This window comes from Drosophila serrata, unplaced genomic scaffold, assembly GCF_035046125.1.
Source record: "Drosophila serrata isolate PLE 108 unplaced genomic scaffold, ASM3504612v1 contig_176, whole genome shotgun sequence".
NCBI lineage: Eukaryota > Metazoa > Arthropoda > Insecta > Diptera > Drosophilidae > Drosophila > Drosophila serrata.
In genome coordinates, this window is record NW_028257074.1 from 534273 (window position 1) to 555798 (window position 21526).

Below are 21526 nucleotides of genomic sequence, written 5' to 3' on the forward strand. Positions count from 1 at the left end.
AAGGCCTATCTGCCAACATGCAGCTCTTATTGTTTTGATTAGCACAAAAGTTTTTATTCTTTTTGTCAAAATTCCGTAACATTACGAAGAGCTGTGTGTGTGTGTGTGTGTACAAAAAATGAGTATAAAATAATATAAAAACGCCATTCTTCCTGACAAAAGGAGGAAGAAGAAGAAACAAAAAATAATTTGCCAATAGCCGCCACGCGCTTTTTTGGCGGGAATAGGGTTAAGGGCAGATCGGATCCCGGGTAACAAGGAGCAGGTGCATCAGGGCAGGGAGTCGGGGGGGATACGGGGGCGTATATACAGGAAGCGTGGGGAGAGCAGCAGCAGCGGTAGCGGCAACAGGCGGCGTCGTCCTCAAACCGATTGCGTAGCAGCGGACGCCTCGGATGATGGAACACCGGCTGCTGAGGGCCGCTGAAGACGCAGCGAGGAGCGGCATGGCAACGTGAATTGATACTTGTTGTGGGTGAGCAGCGAGTAGCGTTGCTGCGGCGCAAAGTCCCACAAAGCCCGCTCGATCACCTGCAGGGCGCCCGGGCTCAGGACGTCCGCCGTGTACTGGGTGGGTGCTCCCGCCGTGGCCGACATGGCTGCGAAAAAAAAAACGGTAAAAAGTACAGTTTTTACAAGACTTATTTACAGGAAACTTACTCTGTGCCACGGGAGCCTTGTAGAGTGACTCGGCTGTCATGCCGCAGGTGTCCAAGGCCACAACGCTGACGCCATACGGCTGCAGCTCTTTGCGCAACTCCTCGGCGCACTTGTCAACGGCCACGCGAGAGGCATTGAAGGCCACCAGGCCATCGCCACCTGAGCGAGGACCACCATCTCCACCTCCGCCACCCAGATATAGAAGACGACCGCGTGTGGGACGCAAAAAGCCCACAAAGGCCTTGGCCACCCGCAAAGTGCCCAGAATGTTGGTCTTCAGCATATGCTCCCACTGCTGCACATCCTGGGACTCCACTTTGCCGCGGAACACACTGCCGCTGGTATTGATCACCGCCGCAATGCCACGCTCATCGGCATTGAGGTGCGCACCCATCGCCACCGTAGCCTCGCGCAACACATCCTCGCGGGTCACATCGAGACGCATCGGTATTATGGTTCCGGCAATGGGCTCTTCGCTATATTCCCGGATCTTCATCCAGCCGCACAGGAGCTTGGCTGGCAGCGAATCGTGTGCCTCCTTCATGCCAGCGAAGACGCGGCATCCCTTATTGGCCAAATGCGTGCACAGCTGCAGGCCGAGAGCTGTATCCGCACTGGTGACCAGGACCACACGACTTGGCTGCGACTCGGCGGCACTTGCCGCTGCACTGTCCTCGCGCACCTTGCAAATCAGATAGATGAGCAGCGCGCCGGCGATCGAGAAGAGCGCCAGCAGCTGGAAGGCCAACACCAGCATGGTCATTGGCTCCATTATGACATCGCTGCGGATAGAAAAGAGAGGTGACAAAGGCAAAGCAGAGGTTAGTGGAAATTATTTATGAGAACTTGGGGAATATAAGCCTGAGTTTCGTTTTATTATACTAATTAATATTTCTGCCTTTGTTTTAAAGCTTACGCATGAATGAATGTGCTGTTGAAAGTGATTGATTGATCCTGTTGTGAGCAGATTAAAGTCGCAGAATATGGAAACATCTACCGAGATCTTCAGAGAATATGGTGAGTGTGTTCCTTTTTTATGGTATTGGGTTATTTTAACTATAAAGGAAACACACTCTCTCCCTTAAGTTTACAAAACCTTTCTCTTGAACAATCAAATTCTCTTCTTGGATAAAGGGTTTATTATAAAGTTAGGTCAGGGTTTTATTTGTAAATATCTGAACTCCTTTCTCACCCCCAATCTTAGGCGTAAGCATACTCTCTTAAACGGATAGGCTCTCTCTTAAACGGACAGGCTCTCTCTTAAACGGATAGGCTCTCTCTTAAACGGATAGGCTCTCTCTTGAGCGGACAAATTCTTGTTGAAAGCCCTTTCTCGGACACGGATTCCTCTCTCCCAGTCCCAGGGCCTGGTTTCATCACCATGTCGCATTGGGTAACCAAACACCAGACACTGACTGACTGACTGCACTCTGCAACACAATGTGCATATAGATATTGTTATAGATATGATGGATATCCATAGCCATATCCATGTCGATCTTTTGGCATTTTCACTTTAATTAAGACTCGTTAGCTGCCAACGCATCGAGTAACAACTTTACGCTTGCCTTCCACTGTTGTTTATCTTTCTCTTTCTTTTCAATTTATACATTATACCTTTAAAAACGCTTTAATTACTGCACATTTTTCGATGGATTTTTTTTTAACAACAATTTACGTCCCGTCGGCCCTCGAAGAAATCGAAAAAGTTCCAAGATATATATATATAGTATCTCTGTATCTATGACGCTCGAACGGGGCACGACACACGAACGTGGCCACCGAGGCGTGTCCAGCGCGAGTCTACCATGCATTTGGCAATAAATTATGTCTACGTGCTTCTCGGGTTTTCACTGCACGCGTTGAGGGATCCCCCTATATATATGTATATGTTTATACCCTCCAGAAGAGGCGAAGGCGGATGAATACACAAGTAAAAGTTTGAACAACGAACGAACGGCCGACAGTGCAGCAAGCCCAGCAATCCATCCATGATCTATGCCAGGGCTTCTTCAGTTCAGTCTTTGAAGCTAGCCAACTTTCGTCCATTCCTCCTCGGGTTACAGTTGGCAAAATAATACGATCTTTGGTAGTGCATTTAATGGGTGTTCAAGAGGTCAGTGCTTAGTCCTTGAATGAGATTAGTTTGGGTAGGAACTTGTCTCTTATTAGATACTCTGATGAAACTAAAAACAAACTGAGAAGGTGTTTTGTTTATTTCTTTCTCCTTATTAGTACAGCTTCCACAGATGCTGGTTAACTTAGCTTTCTGTAGTAAGCCATGTCTCTTGTGAAAGAAAGGTCCTTTGTCAATCTTTGCGCTTTCTTTTCTCCCTTCAATCTCTCCAAGAGATAACTAATTGTAATGACAACATAATTTCTTACTGTGCATATGCACAGTTACTCGAGCGGACACTTTCTTAGGTTCCGGTGGCTCCACCTCCTGCTAGCTTTTTACAAAAAAAAAACAAATTTCACCCAAAAGCAGAAGTTTGTTGACACGCGGAAATGGGCTTGCCATAATTTTTGCTGCACTGCGATGCATGTGGTGGATGTGGTTGCTGCTTTTGGGCTTCCAACTCAACGATGAACGGAATTGGAAACGCTTTTTGGTCAAACCACAAAATGCAGCGGCACACACTGGCATCCGCCGTCGTCGACAAGTTGCGTAATTAGACAAACAAAACAGCGAAACAAACAAAACAAAACGAAATGCCAACGAAAGTCAGCGAACGATAAGTTTAAACTTGGTTGGAAATTACAGAAATTTTAAAGATTTACCTTAAAAATTATTCAAGATCTAGCAGATCCTCAAGAGTCATAGAAAACATCAATTAAAATATGTACAAGATCTAAGATCCCAGAGCCAGCTTAGTCTTTCAAGTGTTGCATCAGCGGAACACCAAGTGGCGTTGCCTCTAGACTCGCTAGTTGGACTCTTGGTGTTGCGCAAGTGGCTCTAATGGCTGGCCATGGTTATGTCAACTGGACAGTTCTAATGGCCAGCAAAACGGTCGATGTCTGACTTCAAGTTGCAGACCGTGGCCTGACCCAAATCGTTACCAATCATTCAATCAACTCGGAATCATTAAAGTGCAGTCTCCAATCTGATCAATATCAACGCACTCGATTCAACGGGGGGGTCTGCAATTAAACGGAATGCTTGGAATGCTTCGAACGTGCCGGTGCCATGATTAGCAGGTGACTGTACCAGTGATTGCCCAGCTGTGCCAATCAGCGATCAGCACTTATTATCGCCCAAGCACTGCTAAATATCTCCACGGTATGCTCTTGCCTATATATAAATATCTGTGTATATCTGCATATATATCTTTCAATGTTTATCTGTCTATTGTCTGTACTGTTGTGTTGTTGGTTGGGGCCGTGATTCAACAATAGTTGAACTGTGTTTTTATGCTGATGTCAGGTCTTGACACTGCGCTAATTGAAATGTCACATAAAACAAATCTTTGGCTTGTTGTTGTTTTTTTTTTTTTTTTTGCCCCGAGGATGGCACACAAAAGCGGAAGATATATGCTTAGTTTGGAGGCTATAGATATAACTTGTATTCAGATTTATGATAACTGCCAAATTGCAAGTCTTCTTATTAGTTCTTGAAGGATCAACTCATATTTGAACTTTTTCTATTATTGTTCCCCATTTATTTACAAGTTTATTAAAATTTATCCTCACAAGGAAGTTGTCCATTTAATCTATTTATATTTGTCTGCTATAACGTTTTCTTGTCACTTGTTTATATAGTGTATAGTCTATATGTTTTGCCATTTTTATACTCTTCATATATAAAACCCTGTACTATAATTTTAATCAGAAGCTTGTGAACTATGTGAAGGAGTCATTTCTGACCCTATAAACCATATATATTCTTGATCAGCATCAAAAGCCGAGTCGAACTAGCCATGTCCCGCAAAGATTTTTTGTTTTCGAAATTTTGATCGAAATTTTTCAATTTTTTTAGACATTGTTAAATAGTCAAAAATTGATAAAAATTGAAATTTATTTAAATTACAAATTTAGTATGCAGATTTATAAAGCTAATAAAAACTAGCATAGGGCAGCTTTCCGAATTAAAATTAAAGCTTTTTTGGCTAAGTTATGAGTTTTTTAAACTTTGATTTTATCCCAAAATTGTCATATAAAAATATATATAACATTTGGGTTAAAAAATGGTATTATAATTTTAGTCAAAAGCTTAAAAAGCAGTGAAGGAGTCATTTCCGACCCTATAAACCATATATATTCGTGATCAGCATCACCAGGGGAATCGATTTAGCTATGTCATGCACAAATTTAATTTTTTTAAATTTTGAACATTTTTTAAGGGCTTAAATTGTGCTAATTAAACTTTGAAAAATTGATAAAATTTTAAATTTGTTATAATTACAAATTTAGTATGCAGATTTATTAAGCTAATAAAAACTAGCATAGGACAGCTTTCCGATTTAAAATTAGTGCTTTTTTGACAAAATTATGAGAAATTTAAACTTTGACTTTTCCCTCAAGAAAGAGCTGTACGCTTAATGTTAATCCAATTAACCAGATTTATGAAATTATATTATATATTTCAAATATCAATACAGATCTGATATTTTGTGCCTTCCCTATCTCTGACCCAGTCAAAGGTTCGTGTAATTCCATGATCTCGTCACCTTTCAGTTGCGATTTTTTTATGTTTCTCGAGGGGTTGGTCCAAAAAAACAAAAAAAAAACACTTTTCAGGGTTGGGCTAATCACTTGAACAAACGCTTTTGTTTCTTGTTTTACTCAGACACAGAGATAAACATACACACACGTAGGCACCTGTGGCATTTTTGAGACAATGTCAGGTGTATGTTGTGCTGGACACAGGGGCGTACTTCAGGGGATCGTGGCACAGTTTTGAAGAACCTATTATTTATTATTATTTCAAATTCCCTCCAGAAAGGCCATTGTTTTTCCCACTCAGAGAGGGGGAACCTTTTCATAAACATTTAAAAACCTCTCAAAGAAATAATAACAAACACGAATGCGAATACGAATACGAATACGAATCGGTATGCATTCGTACTTGCACACATGAGAAATATGTTAATTGCGACATTTGCCGATTTTGCTGTGGTCAGGCATTCATAAGCTGCGAGTTTTGTTTGCTATTTTTTGTTAGTTTACTATTTATTTTTTCTGTTAACATTCAACCCAAATATGTCAGGCAGCGGCGTGAGATCGATATCCATATGGCGGGCACTGTACCTCCGCGCTGACATTACGTATACGCAGCATGGGCCCAAGCAGAGCTGAGCTGAGCTGAGCTCAACCTGTCCGGAGGCCCGATTATGAATGCAGTTTGTTTAAAAGTCTGGAGGTCTCTCTTGTGATTAATGATTCGAGCCGATTCACCCGGCGGGGTGGAAGAGGAGGGAGTACGTATCAAATTACGTGGATAAATTGAGTCATTTTCGTGTGTGGAAGCTTCATTCGTCTAACGGAGGAGGAGCAAGTAGAGGTGGAGGAGCTGTGGTTCGCCCCGCCACTATAGTGTTATGCAATTCACTAAAAAGTGCTGCTAACTTGCCAAAAAATACAGAAATTTGATTTTGTTTTGCAGTAAAGTAGCAATATATATATATGGGGAGTAAGTGCTTAGGTAATTCCAAAATGTGTAAAGTCTTAACAGGCTTGCTTGATAATTTCCTGAAACATTATATAGCATAGTTTTGATAAACCATAAAAAAAACGTGCTTAACTCCTGGTTTATATAAAGTTATTTATAGTATCCATATTGAGGGGGAAGAGTTTGGGTAATTTCAGAAGGATTAGTATTATTTAAAATACCATTTAGTGTTGGTAAACCCTAAAGAACCATGCTAAACTTGTAGTTTGCTTTGCAACACTTGATAAGTTTGCTTGTTATTATATATATCTATTTTTATGGTAATGGTAACTCATTAATAGTAAAATAAACCTTAAGAGGTTCTGAAATATTTCTCCTAAACTTTATTTTTAATAATAATTATTTACTTATATTGTGCAATCTTCAAGCAAAAAAAAACAATGTTGGTCAACGAACTTGTAGCTCTCGCCTGAATGCCTCGCAAAAGTAATATATATATTTTTTCATTGCACATCCACAAAACCTTGGGGAATCCGCACATCCACACTGGCTAGCGTTAAGGCCCAACCTCCTCCTCCATTTCTTCTTCTACATACCACTCTTTCTCCTTATTATTATTTTTCGTGTATCAACCAAAACCATAGATCAATGCCCGACCCACTCAGTGAAGACAAAAACACTGAAATAAGTTGAAATAAACACCGCCTTAAATGGCGAAATGGGCGAAAATTAGTTGGAAGAAAAAAGTTCAAATGCAACCAAGCGATAAATGTGAGGGGGGGCTACAAGATATTGGGGGGTATGTATGCCTCTGATATTCGATATATATATTTTCAAGCTTGAAACCGAAACGAAACTGAATCCAATTCGGGCTTGGCCTTTTCAGCTGCTGATTTTCCACATGCAAAGCGAAAATTCGTTGGCTAATTGCCATAATTGAAGAATCGATCGAAGAAATAAGAAATAAGAAACAAAGCAATACAGTTAACAAAAGCGAAAAACATAAAACAAAACAATGAGCCAAAGAAAAGCTGGCCAAAGGCACACTAGAGAGCCCGAGTGTGTAGCCCCAATTAATTTGCACCTCAACGAAAAAGAGAAAAAATCAAAATAAACACCAGTACCAGTCCAAGTTGGCATTTCGTGTTCATGTGCGATCGAGTTGGAGATTTCTGCCGCGCCTTAACACATTTCTTCAGACCACTTCGAGTGCTAATTTTTGGCCAGAGTCAGTGTTGGCCTAAATACCATGAGATGGCTAAGCCATCATCGATTCATTTGCCTTTTTTTTTATTTTAAAAGGTGAAAATATGCAAAAATCTTTTGGTTTCGGGTTTGTTTTGGAGCGTCTCTCTCTCTGTTTGTGTAGGTGGCATGAATTTCCATAATTCATGTTTTGGGTTTTTAGTGTTTCTCGTTTTTTTTCTGTTTTGTGTCTTTTTGTTTACAATTTTATGCCTTGGCATGCGCCAGCCAATACGTTTTGGCCTAAATGCACATGAGAGTGCCATTGCATTCAGTTTGATATTGGCCATGTTTTTAGCTGCATTTTAAATAGTTAGTGGAAGGTCAAAAGTCTAGTTTAAATTAATTTTAAAGTGGGGTTTGCTGTATATCTTGAGAAGAACCTATAATAATATCATATTGTACTTAATTCTGTTAAACATTTCACTGCATTTTTATGGCACTTTCATTTTCGCTTACACCTGAACTTTGTGGCGAATTTCTCGAGTCATTGAATTGCAATTTTTCAAGGTGGTCCGCCGACTTGCAGAAATAACAACTACTTTTCACAGATGCCCAAAACAGAGGTTGACTAAGAGAGGGAGATAGAGAGAGAGAAAAGCAGCAAAATAACAACAAAATAGCAACAAAATGGCAACAATGACAATGACAACAAATAACAGCAATAAACAGTCGGTGATTTTTCACCAGAGAGCAATGAACTTTTTAACCAAAAACAACAATAACCACAGAAATATTCAGTCCCATCTCTTCCCCGTGTTTTGTTTAAGCTCCGTTTTTTCCGCGGAGTCTGAGGCGGCATTGTCTCTTGGCCCACTCCACCCTCTACGAAAATAAATACCCCTTTTCGTGAGCAATTTCAGTTCAAGTCTTGATGTATTTTCAAGTTTTCAAGTTCAACGATGTAAAGCACTTTTTCCATCGCCACTTTTTCTTCTCCCATCGCCAAAAGATTAGATCATCGTTCGGTGAGCTAAGCGCGGGCGTTGATGCGATGATGGCACTCCAAGTTGCCAAGATGACAGCATTATTGCGATCCATAAATATGTAGAAATTCTTGTTGTTAAATTCAGAGTGGGTTTTCAAGCACATGTGCTTAATATTTAATACTTGATTGAATCTATACAAGAAATCTTGTGACAGAACAGAAAGTTTAAAGTCGAAAGTGTTAATAAGACACACAGACAGACGGCTAATTAGAAACCTGTAGAAGCCAAGATCTAAATTGGGTCATTCTCCCTTGTCCAAAAATAAAACCTGTTCCGTTTTTCAAGACTCTAATCTTGATGGAATCACAAGTGTTCAAGGGGTATGTAAGCCTCTTAAATATTTATACCTGAAATTGGTTGACTCTTCTTTGGAATTTTCTGTAGGAAACTAAAGGGTTTTAATCTCAATTAAGATTTGTACTAGTTTAAATTCCCATTTTATTTTAAAACCTAATCAAATTTTGAGCTACCTGCTGAAAACAATGCGAGTCACTTGCAAACTGTGTAAGCCTCTCATCAGCTTAATCATCATCTTGGGACCACTGAGATGCAGTGGATGAGGTAATTTCCCCTCAAAATAAATGCAGGTAACATATTTTTGGGTCCCACGCTGCCTAGAAATGCGCTTTACACACAGAAATTAGTTACAGATTCGATAAGGTTGGGGATTCATATGAGAGATGGTAGAAAATAACTATATGTTTAAAAAGGAAAATCGATCTTTAAACGTTGTGATATATGTACTAGAAATAGGTTTTTAATTAAATATATTAGGAAAACTAAAAAGGTAACATTTTTCAATAGATTACAATATATAATTCGATATATCGAATTACAATATTGTCGTTATAAAATTGAGCTTTACATTTGTATATATCATAACGAAAAATAATACATCTGTAATCCCATCTGTTGACCAATCTCTGTGTGTGTTTTTTTCTTTTTGTGTCTCCAATTTGTCATAGTCAGCGAAGTGTGTAAGCTTAATTTAAGCATTTCTTTCGGCCTATTACCTCACCATCGAACTCTCCTCTTTTCGATCTTCGTCCGATCAGCGCTTTCTCATGCAAATATATTCACATATATGTATATAGATGTCGATCCGATCGGGTGGCTTTATTAATAAACTTAAGCATTTTACGACCAATTTGGAGATGGTCTTTGATGCGGCTTTTATGCATTATGCAAAGTGATTCCCATTCTGAATCCGAGCCATAAAAATTCCGATTTTGTAAGCGAGACACAGTCTGTGTCAAATATAATTGCACTTGGTTTTAATTTTGGATTTCTGCTTCTTTTGTTGGCCAAAAAACAAAACAATAACAACAAAAAAAGAAATAACACACAGAAATGAACAAAAACAGTAAGAAAAAAAATCCATTGCAATTGCAGTTGAACAACTTTACGCTCCATTCAGCATTAAAATTACTTTGTGCCACTTTCAAAGCTATTTCTACTGCCACAAAAGCAACAGCTTCTTCTGCCGCTTCTTCGCCCGCCTTCTCCTCCACCTCCTTGCCAGCCTGTTGATTGTTTTTTTTGTTTTATTATTACTTTTTTCCGCCGATTTGCAACCATTCGGACTGCCTCCTATGCATTTTTATGGTTTTTTTTCTTTCTTGTTGGCAATGGTCAAATGGAACACTGAAACAGGTGGGATTAGGCCACAGGTGACGGGAACCAGAGGGGGTTCTTCTGGGGTAATTCCGCAAAAGTCACGAATGTCACGCATCAAATGGGACAGAAGGAAAAAAAAGGTGAAAAATAAAAAGAGTACAAAAAAAAGTGAGAAAAGATTAAAAGTTAAAAGAATTAAGGAATGCAATGGCATGGAACCCACGGGAATGGGATAACGGTTAACTGAGCAGGAACATTTGGATAAGGAATTTATTTAAGGATGTTTGTTTATGTTTTTAACAACAGAGAAAAAAGCCAACGATTTTAAATGATATTTGCGATAAACTATATCAATTTGTTTAGGAATTCAAAAGAATTGTGATTATCAGAAATGCTGGTAACAAAATTGCTAAGGATCCAAGCGGGGAATGTCATGGAATGAAACGGAAATGAAAACAAATGGAAAGGGACTTTTTAAGGATACTGTATATTTCTTTTGAATAAATTTAGGAAAAATGTTTATGATAATTAGAACAATCCTACGATTGCCCGTGTTTATTGTATCTATATAGGAAAGTAATTCCAGGAATTAAGTTTCAGATTTACTGATAATTGTGTGATAATAGTGATAATTGTAAAGGAAACCCATACTAAGTATGATAGAAATACGTTTTACCGTATATTTTACTATTTATCCAATTTTAAACAAAGTTTTCACAATTTTCGATATGATATTGAAATCGATATCCCTTTCGATATATCATTTTGAACAATGTCTCTATAAATAGTAATCTTTTATTGATATTTCTATTTTGTCCATTTAAATTCATGGCAAAAATTAGCTGCATTGTTTTGTTGGCCAGCAATTCAGCGTGAACAATGCCAATAACTAATTTCCATGGCATATATATAATATATATCTATATACACATATATATTCTCCTCCATTAACACCATCGGCTGGCTACCTGCCGCCTCACCTGACTCAGCTTGTAGTTTACTGAGCTTTGGCACGTCAACGTCCATGGTGTTGTTGGAATAAAATCGAAAACACTTTCAATATAATTGCAAAAAAAAAACATATTTGAAATCATTTTCGTTTCAAGCGCTTTCCTTTCTTGGCTTTCTGGAAGGGGAGGGGAAACTCGGGGTGATCTGCGTATGCCCCGGGAATTTTAATCATATTTCTCTCTTTTTTTCTGTACATGCTTAATTGTTATTTGTTTTTGTCGGTCTGTCGGTTTTTATTTCGCATTTTCTCATTCGGCGGCAATGCCACCAATTTGGTTTCCACTTCGATTCGATTAACAAAGCTTGATGGGGAGAAGGATCCAAGCTGAACTGGGTAATACCCTTGGATTTATCGCATTTGGATTTATTTTTCAATATTTTCTGGTATACCTACTTTTGATATTTTAATGGCATATAATTATTTCTGTGTCCCTTTAATAACTATTTTATTAGAGCGACTTTTTACTATTATTTTGCCTTTTTGCTTAGCTTCAGGTACCTTTAACTATTGGCTATAAAGTTGGTAATATTACCTTGAAATTACATTTTTATACCCTTGCAGGGTATTATAAATTTAGTCAGAAGCTTGTGACGCTATGAAGTTGTCATTTGCGACCCCATAAATTATATATACTCTTGATCAGCATCAACAGCCGAGTGCTTATACCTAGAGATAACACTGCGTATACGTGATATAGCTATCAACTTATAGCGCATACGCACTGTTGCCCTGCTTTTTTTTTTACCTTTCCAGGGTATTATAATTGTAGTCAGAAGCTTAAAATTAATTGAAGGAGTCATTTCCGATCCTTTAAATTATATATATTCTTGATCAGCATCAAAAGGCGAATTTTTCTAGCTATTTCCTGCAAAAATTTAATTTTGTCAAAATTTTGAAAATTTTTTAAGGGATAGTTAAAATTGCCAAAAAAAAAAAATTGAAAAATTTTAAATTTTACATCATTTTAAATGGAGTATGCAGATTTATTACCCTAATAAATTCCGAATTAAAATTTATGCCTTTTTGGCTAAGTTATGAATATTCTAAACTATGATTTGTCAAATTAAAATTCTCTTCGAATCTATAAAACAATTGTACAAGGGTACATAAACTTCGACTTCCCAAACTTATTTTCCTCTCTGGTTTTTAATGATTTTTCTCTCTTCCTTGCCTTGTTAAGTCGAAAATATTCCCATTATAGTTAGAGTATTTCTTTTATTGCCATTAATTTGCTTGTTGTTGTTGTTGCTTTTTCTACTTGGCTTAATTTTGGGTTTTGGATTGTAAACACTATGATGTGATTGGCTTGGAAAGAAGGGGAGTGGGTAGAGGATAGTCTGGGGATTGGCTTGGATCGATTCCGGACTTGCTTTTTCCGCCAATTATATGATGGCCGAAATGGTTTCTTTTCTTGCTCGTTTTAAGTTGTTTGCAATTTTAACTTTTATATTCGACAAGGATTTGTTATTTAGGGATCAGCTAAAACTATGTGCGCTTTCTTTTTTGGCCTGAGCAGGATCTTCTGTTGGCTTTTCTCCATTCGCTGGAGGACCACACCCAAGTTAGCTGGAGAAACACATAGCAGACCAAATACAGAGAGATGCCAGAGCATCTTTCTATCTTTTTGCTAGAGATCTATCTACCTGCCTCAGGTGTGGCTAATGCCTCGATCTCTCTTCACTCCCCATTCTTCTCCACATACATCTAATTGCATTCACTCTAGCACAGAGCACATAAAAATAAAGAACCTCACAGAGCGGAGAAGAAAACATGAACACAAAAAAGGGGCAACAGCGACAAGAAGTTGCTCTAGGGAAGCTGTTTAATAAATATAATTTATAAAAATAAACTATAATTCAAAGGTTATATAAAAAACCTGTTAAAATCTATAGTATCTGAGACATATTGTAATACCAATTACTTTAAGACTCTTCTTCTAATCCAAAGAACCCCTAAAATGTAAGGGTATTCGTCTTTCCTGGCTTTCAATTAGCTTTCATGAAGTCACGTCAACTTGAGTGGGCCATAAAGTAACATATACATACTATATAGTGAGATAAGTGAAGTCAAATCAAGTCAAAAGCCATCACAAGAAAGACAAAAGACTGTCTCATGGAGAAGATCTTGGTCTTTGATGTCTAAATTGCCAGGCAAGAACCCCAAAAAAATCCCGAAAGCAGCAAAAACAAAAAAAAAAACCTCTTGTGAGTCTTTAAGCGAATCCCATCGACATGTTTTTGAGCAATGACCTCAAGTTGCGGTTGACTGGAATTTTGGGAATGTTTCGAAAACAAAAGGCAACTGGGCTACGGGAATCTGAAATCTGGAAGACAGTTAAACGGAGATTCTGACCTTGTCTTGACCCTCTACGAATGTGTATTGAGAATCTATGATTTAAGGGCAATAAAGTATCAATCTATTGTTAAATTTGTTACTCAGGAATTGTTAATATCTAAGAGTAACCTATTTAACATTAAGATTTTGATATAATCCATATTGTTTTTTTTTTTCTATCATATGTGTGCAATGTATTGATATTATTGCATTTAAAAATGAGTTCAGAAAATTGGATTTTAATATCATAAAACATTAATTTCAATTCGGAATACTGACCTATGCTAGTTTTTATTAGATTAATAAATCTGCATACTCCATTTGAAATGATAAAAAATTTAAATTTTTTATAAATTGTTGATATTTTTAACCCCTTAAGAAATGTTCAAAATTAAAAAAAAATTACATTTTTGCGGTACATAGCTAGATTGATTCCCCTGTTGATGCTGATCAAGAATATATATGATTTATATGGTCGGAAATGACTCCTTAACTTCGTTTTAATACCCCACAAGGAATATATAAATATCCTTTAAGGGTTCTTTATTCTATTTATCAGTTAAATTTCGATTCAGTATGAATGTACAATTATCATTATTTTCTGACATTTCTACTGACAAGAACCCACAAGAAACCGCCTCGTGCCTCGGTTAATTATATATCTGTCGCTTTATTGTCTTTCGGCGCTTTTAAATGGAGATTGATGGCCGCCAACGCTGAAGTCGACGCCAAGCCAAGCCAAGAAGAAAGATCTCTTAAAGATCTCTGCTTGGTATGCTAATTACCAAATTCCTCAATCGATAACTAGACACACTTGATAGCCAACTATTTGAAAGCCAAACTGTGGCTCTAGCTCTGGGTCTAGTCTTTGGGCCTGGTCTCTGTCTCTGGCATTGAGTTTGCGAGCTTTCGGACCCGTTCCGGCGATGGAGCCTGCTTAAAACTAGTCTTGCAGCCCATAACCACCAATATTTTAACTATAAATGGACTCTAAACGGGCCCAGTATTCACTATCAACTCACCTTTTTCTATGTTTCCAATTTTAAATTTATGCTTTGTGGACTAAAAAAAAAACAAAACAAAAACAATATATGAATTTGAAAACTTTGTTATATAAACCATAAAAAAAAAATTATAAAAAATAAACACGCGGAATTAAGATAGGGATCTTGGTTTATATATCAGTATATCTTGATATTTTCGAGTTTCCTTTAAGACTTTTCGAGATCGATTTCGGTTTAGGTTTCAATTTCGGTTTCGGTTTTAGTTTTGTTTTTCGGTTTAACAGTTTTCGGTTTATTCGTTTTTTCGATTTTTAGTTTTGGTTTTGGTTTTGGTTTACCGATTTCACGCACAGTTTCGGCCTTAAGACAGAGAGGTGGCTTGTCTCTCTCTCTCTCTCTATTGATTCTTCTACTGTTTCTCGGTAGCTTTTCTCCGCTCTTTCTTCGAACTTGCGACTACGTTGCCTGAGCTCGAACCGAAGACTGGCTTGACTCGTAGTCGCAGAAACCGAAGTCTCGCATAAAACCCGAACGTGCCACAAGCCGAAGTGTTTTTGGTGATCGTGCGTGGCTTCGGGTTTCGAACAGGCGACAAAATGTCAAACGATCGTCGCTTTTTCACGGATCCTCCACTCGGAATTCGAGTTTCAGTGACTGGTTTTCTTAAAAGCTGTAACTTGGAGTCATTCGAAGCCTTTATTTAAAAGGTTTTCTTATTTATTTTTTAATTGTTGAAACATGTATACAAAAAGCAAAAAAGATTTTAAAAGCAATTCTTCTCTGGAAAGAGAGTATTTAATAATTACCTTTGGGAGAGAGTTCAGAAAGGTTTTTCATAACCTATTGAATTCTCTACCAAAAAAATTACCCAAACAATCAGTTTGAAAAACAGTTAAAGAACTGTCAATAAAACAGCTTAAGCTATTTAGATTCTTTGTCTTAGGAAGAAAATGCTTGTAGAATTCAAGAATAAGCACAGTCTTCCTGTTTACAGACCGACTCCCGTTGCAACATCATCTTTAATAACTCCTTTCTCTCTGTTTTCTTTCTTCTCAGCTATTAGCAATTTTCCATAGGCAGGCCACTTTAATTGGATTATTTGGGAAATTAAAGACTTGGAAAATGGAGCAGAAAATGGCCTGATGGAATGCAAAAGAAAATTGGGTATAACACAAACGGGATTGGTAGCCAATATAGAATGGGAACAAAAAGCTATAACCGAAGCCTGACGGAAAACCTGCAAGGCAAGAAAAACTTTCTGCAAGGCGATAGAGGGGGAAAACTAAGAGCGGGCGAAAAGCGGGGCTCCAATTGCAATTGACCGAAAAACCTGTTGACGTTATTTAAGGAAAAACGCTCACAGTCATTCGAACAGAGAAGAAATATGCACTGGAAATAACAAGGGATACACAGATCGACTCTTTGAGGATAGCATCCTCCCATGTTGTCCCACATTCTTCCTTTATTTTTCTTACAGTGCCTGGAAAAACCAATCTCTTTTTCCTCTGCCTTCAATCGATCGCTTGAGGAAGAGCTGAGTTACCATTTTGGTTTAGGCTCTTGAGGAAAAACGCAAAAACGCGAAATGCGAAACGAGTTTTTCCAGTAGAAGAGGAATCTGGCCTCATCCCCAGCTGCCTTTGGGGACAGAAGACAGAACAGAGGAGAATATCGCAGAATTGTTGTCAAGAATCTGGAGGCGAGAACCGAACCGATCAATAACCTTTTCGTCATGAAAAGCCACTCGAGGGCAACGACGATTAGCATCGAAACTAGCAAATACCATAGCATATTTTCTTATAGATAAATCCTCCCTCTTATCTTGAGAAATCTTACAAATATTTTGAAGAAATATCTCCTACTTCCTCTATCTTTCACGCACCAAAATGTCAGGAAAATGGTGAAAATCCATTGAGGATTCCGACTTCGAGGAGCCAAAGAAAGCATGAAATTGCTTGTAAATATCTTTCACCCATTGCAAAAGTTGTTTTGGCATTTTTTCGAACATGTTTAATTTGTTGTTTTCCTTTTTTTGTTTTGTTTTTTTACTTGTTTACATTTTTTTCGCAGGCACAACACACGTTGCCAAGTCTTAAAAAAAATAAACAGGTTTTTTTCAGCCAATATATTGTACAGTCGTTGCCAGCTTATTAGAATCACCATTAAGGTGGCTATATTTGTATCAATTAAAATGGTAATTTGAGTATAGAAACAGAAGATTATACACCCTTTCAGATTGCAGATCGAGAGATCAAAATTAATCAAGAAAGGAAGCAATACATTATAGTTTATATGTATTTATGTTAAAAAACAATGAAGAAATGCCTGCTTTCATTTTATTCATTTTTACACAAAATTTTAGTCGAATATACTATCACTTATGTCAAATTTGATGAAAATGTATTGAAAACTGGAAAAGTTAGAATTATTTTTTTCCTTGGCAGCTATATATATGTATATATATAGTCCACCGATTCGCCATGCTCCGACTTATATACTAGTAAAATTACATAGAAGAATAACCCAATAGTTTCACTCAAATTTGTTCCAAAACAAATCTCGCACATCTGTGCATATGATTCTCAACTGGTTCTAACATCCCCGGAACGAAGTGACTGCTACCGACCAAGTCTCAGAAATGTGTTGTGTTACAAAAGTTGCAAGTCATTGTTTACAAGTGTTCAAAGTTAGTAACTGATCATACATACTTACTGCCCATAGATACTTACTGGTCATAGATATTTACATGTCATAGATACTTACTGATCATATTTAATAACTGGTCATAGATACTTACTGTTCTGTACATATGATTCCCAACGGGTTCTCACATCCCCGGAACGAAGTGACTGCTACCGGCCAAGTCTCAGATATGTGTTGTGATACAAAAGTTGCAAGTCATTGTTTATTAGTGTTCAAAAATAAGTAAGTGATCAAACATAAATTCTGATCAAAATTACTTACTGGTCATAGATACTTACTGGTCATAGATACTTACTGTTCAGAGTTACTTACTGCTCATAGTTAATTGCTGACCATAGTTCTATAAACCGTCCGATCGTTCCTATGGCAGCTATATATATGTACATATATAGTCCACCGATTCGCCATGGTCCGACTTATATACTAGTAAAATTATATAGACGAATAACTCCATAGTTTCATTCAAATAGCTTGCTCTTTTGTTCCAAAACAAATGTCGCACATCTGTGCATATGATTCTCAACTGGTTCTAACCTCCCCGGAACGAAGTTACTGCTACCGGCCAAGTCTAAGAAATGTGTTGTGTTACAAAAGTTGCAAGTCATTGTTTACAAGTGTTCAAAGTTAGTAAATGATCAAACATACTTACTGGGCAAAGATACTTACTAGCCATAGATACTTACTGATCATATTTACTTGTCATAGATACTTAGTATTCAGAGTTACTTAATGCTCAGAGTTACTCACTGCTTATATTTAATTAGTGGTCATAGTTAATTACTGGTCATAGTTAATTACTGGTCATAGTTAATTACTGATCATATTTCTATAAATCGTCTGATTGTTCCTATGTCAGATATATATAACATAGTCCACCGATTCGGCATGCTCCGACTTATATACAAGTAAAATTGTATAGAAGATCAATTGCATAGTTTCATTCAACTAGCTTGCTCTTAACTTTGCTCCAAAACAAATCTCGCACATCTGGGCATATGATTCCCAACTTGTTCTAACATCCCCGGAACGAAGTGACTGCTGCTGGCCAAGTCTCAGATATGTGTTGTGTTACAAAAGTTGCAAGTCATTGTTTACAAGTGTTCAAAGTTAGTAAATGATCAAACATACTTACTGGGCATAGATACTTACTAGCCATAGATACTTACTGATCATATTTACTTGTCATAGATACTTAGTATTCAGAGTTACTTAATGCTCAGAGTTACTCACTGCTTATATTTAATTAGTGGTCATAGTTAATTACTGGTCATAGTTAATTACTGATCATATTTCTATAAATCGTCTGATTGTTCCTATGTCAGATATATATAACATAGTCCACCGATTCGGCATGCTCCGACTTATATACAAGTAAAATTGTATAGAAAATCAATTGCATAGTTTCATTCAACTAGCTTGCTCTTAACTTTGCTCCAAAACAAATCTCGCACATCTGGGCATATGATTCCCAACTTGTTCTAACATCCCCGGAACGAAGTGACTGCTGCTGGCCACGTCTCAGAAATGTGTTGTGATACAAAAGTTGCAAGTCATTGTTTACAAGTGTTCAAAGTTAGTAACTGATCAAACATACTTACTGGGCATAGGTACTTACTAGCCATAGATACTTACTGATCATATTTACTTGTCATAGATACTTAGTATTCAGAGTTACTTAATGCTCAGAGTTACTCACTGCTTATATTTAATTAGTGGTCATAGTTAATTACTGGTCATAGTTAATTACTGGTCATAGTTAATTACTGATCATATTTCTATAAATCGTCTGATTGTTCCTATGTCAGATATATATAACATAGTCCACCGATTCGGCATGCTCCGACTTATATACAAGTAAAATTGTATAGAAGATCAATTGCATAGTTTCATTCAAATAGCTTGCTCTTAAATTTGCTCCAAAACAAATCTCGCACATCTGTGCATATGATTCTCAACTGGTTCTAACATCCCCAGAACGAAGTGACTGCTGCCGGCCAAGTCTCAGATATGTGTTGTGTTACAAAAGTTGCAAGTCATTGTTTACAAGTGTTCAAAGTTAGTAAATGATCAAACATACTTACTGGGCATAGATACTTACTAGCCATAGATACTTACTGATCATATTTACTTGTCATAGATACTTAGTATTCAGAGTTACTTAATGCTCAGAGTTACTCACTGCTTATATTTAATTAGTGGTCATAGTTAATTACTGGTCATAGTTAATTACTGATCATATTTCTATAAATCGTCTGATTGTTCCTATGTCAGATATATATAACATAGTCCACCGATTCGGCATGCTCCGACTTATATACAAGTAAAATTGTATAGAAGATCAATTGCATAGTTTCATTCAAATAGCTTGCTCTTAAATTTGCTCCAAAACAAATCTCGCACATCTGTGCATATGATTCTCAACTGGTTCTAACATCCCCAGAACGAAGTGACTGCTGCCGGCCAAGTCTCAGATATGTGTTGTGTTACAAAAGTTGCAAGTCATTGTTTACAAGTGTTCAAAGTTAGTAACTGATCAAACATACTTACTGGGCATAGATACTTACTAGCCATAGATACTTACTGATCATATTTACTTACTTGTCATAGATACTTAGTATTCAGAGTTACTTAATGCTCAGAGTTACTCACTGCTTATAGTTAATTAGTGATCATAGTTAATTACTGGTCATAGTTAATTACTGATCATATTTCTATAAATCTTCTGATTGTTCCTATGTCAGCTATATATAGTCCACCGATTCGGCATGCTCCGACTTTTATACAAGTAAAATTGTATAGAAAATCAATTGCATAGTTTCATTTAAATAGCTTGCTCTTAAATTTGCTCCAAAACAAATCTCGCACATCTGTGCATATGATTCTCAACTGGTTCTAACATCCCCGGAACGAAGTGACTGCTGCCGGCCAAGTCTCAGATATGTGTTGTGTTACAAAAGTTGCAAGTCATTGTTTACAAGTGTTCAAAGTTAGTAACTGATCAAACATACTTACTGGGCATAGATACTTACTAGCCATAGATACTTACTGATCATATTTACTTGTCATAGATACTTAGTATTCAGAGTTACTTAATGCTCAGAGTTACTCACTGCTTATATTTAATTAGTGGTCATAGTTAATTACTGGTCATAGTTAATTACTGATCATATTTCTATAAATCGTCTGATTGTTCCTATGTCAGATATATATAACATAGTCCACCGATTCGGCATGCTCCGACTTATATACAAGTAAAATTTTATAGAAAATCAATTGCATAGTTTCATTTAAATAGCTTGCTCTTAAATTTGCTCCAAAACAAATCTCGCACATCTGTGCATATGATTCTCAACTGGTTCTAACATCCCCGGAACGAAGTGACTGCTGCCGGCCAAGTCTCAGATATGTGTTGTGTTACAAAAGTTGCAAGTCATTGTTTATTAGTGTTCAAAGTTAATTAGTGTCGAAGGTAACCTACTGAACAAAGTTAATTACTGATCATAGTTAATAAGTGTTGAGTTACTTAATTTGCATTGATACTTCCTGGTCAAAGGTACTTTCTAAAGAGACTTACTGTTGAAAGATACTTCTGATTATAGATACTTACTGTTCAAAGTTAATTACTGATCAGAGTTACTCACTGGTCATAGTTACTTGCTGGTCATAGATACTTACTGTTCAGAGTAACGTAATGTTCATAGAAACTTACTAAGCGTAGTTAATTACTGGTCATAGTTATTTACTGATCATAGTTCTATAAATCGTCCGATTGTTCCTATGGCAGCTATATATATGTATATATATAGTCCACCGATTCGGCATATCCCGATTTATATACCAGTAAAATTATATAGAAGAAAAACTCCATAGTTTCATTCAAATAACTTAAATTTGTTCCAAAACAAATCTCGCACATCTGTACTTATGATTCCCAACTGGTTCAAACATCCCCGGAACGAAGTATCTTCTACCAGCCAAGGCTCGGATACGTGTTGTGTTACAAAAGTTGCAAGTCATTGTTTACAAGTGTCCAAAGTTAGTAACTGATCATAAATATTTACTGGTCGTAGATACTCACTGTTCCGAGTTACTTACTGGTCATAGATACCCACTGTTCAGAGCTACTTACTGGTCATAGATACTCACTGTTCAGAGTTACTTACTGATTTTAGATACTTACTATTCAGAGTTACTTACTGCTCATAGATACTTACTAGTGATAGATACTTACTGTTCGGTGTAACTTACTGTTGAAAGATACTTACTGATCTTTTACATTTAACAAACGTTGCAAACTTCTGACTGAAATTATAATACCCTATAAGGGTATAAATATAGTCTTGCACTTGAT

General features: G+C 37.1%; 1 protein-coding gene and 1 long non-coding RNA gene across 4 annotated transcripts in view; one reads left to right on the plus strand and one right to left on the minus strand.

Annotated features, from left to right (window-relative positions):
- The window catches only part of LOC110183508 (uncharacterized), a 58425-nt gene that overhangs the window by 120 nt on the left and 36779 nt on the right, over positions 1-21526 (plus strand). The window contains exons 1-2 of one of the 2 annotated variants that reach the window (XR_015270481.1): positions 1355-1481; positions 1572-1677. The exons of the other annotated variant lie outside the window; for it this stretch is intronic. This is a non-coding gene — a long non-coding RNA (uncharacterized LOC110183508). Of the gene's footprint in view, positions 1-1354; positions 1482-1571; positions 1678-21526 lie in introns of those variants that run through there. 2 annotated transcript variants of the gene reach the window in all.
- Positions 33-14975, minus strand: LOC110183504 (D-beta-hydroxybutyrate dehydrogenase, mitochondrial). 2 transcript variants are annotated; one of them, XM_086827600.1, is made up of 4 exons: positions 14811-14975; positions 14491-14530; positions 661-1442; positions 33-599 (listed from the first exon to the last, which is right to left on the minus strand). In XM_086827600.1, exons 3-4 carry the CDS (start codon positions 1430-1432, stop codon positions 364-366), a joined length of 1008 nt encoding a protein of 335 aa, XP_086683726.1. In that variant the 5' UTR covers positions 1433-1442; positions 14491-14530; positions 14811-14975; the 3' UTR covers positions 33-363. The 2 variants fall into 2 exon arrangements, with proteins under 2 accessions (XP_086683726.1, XP_020807449.1); XM_020951790.2 differs by having other exon boundaries at positions 14824-14967.

Coding starts and splice junctions, on each gene's coding strand:
- LOC110183504 (XM_086827600.1), bottom strand. CDS start 1,432: ATGGAGCCAATGACCATGCTGGTGTTGGCCTTCCAGCTGCTGGCGCTC. Junction 600..660: donor CAAGGCTCCCGTGGCACAGA/GTAAGTTTCCTG, acceptor TTTTTTTCGCAG/CCATGTCGGCCACGGCGGGA.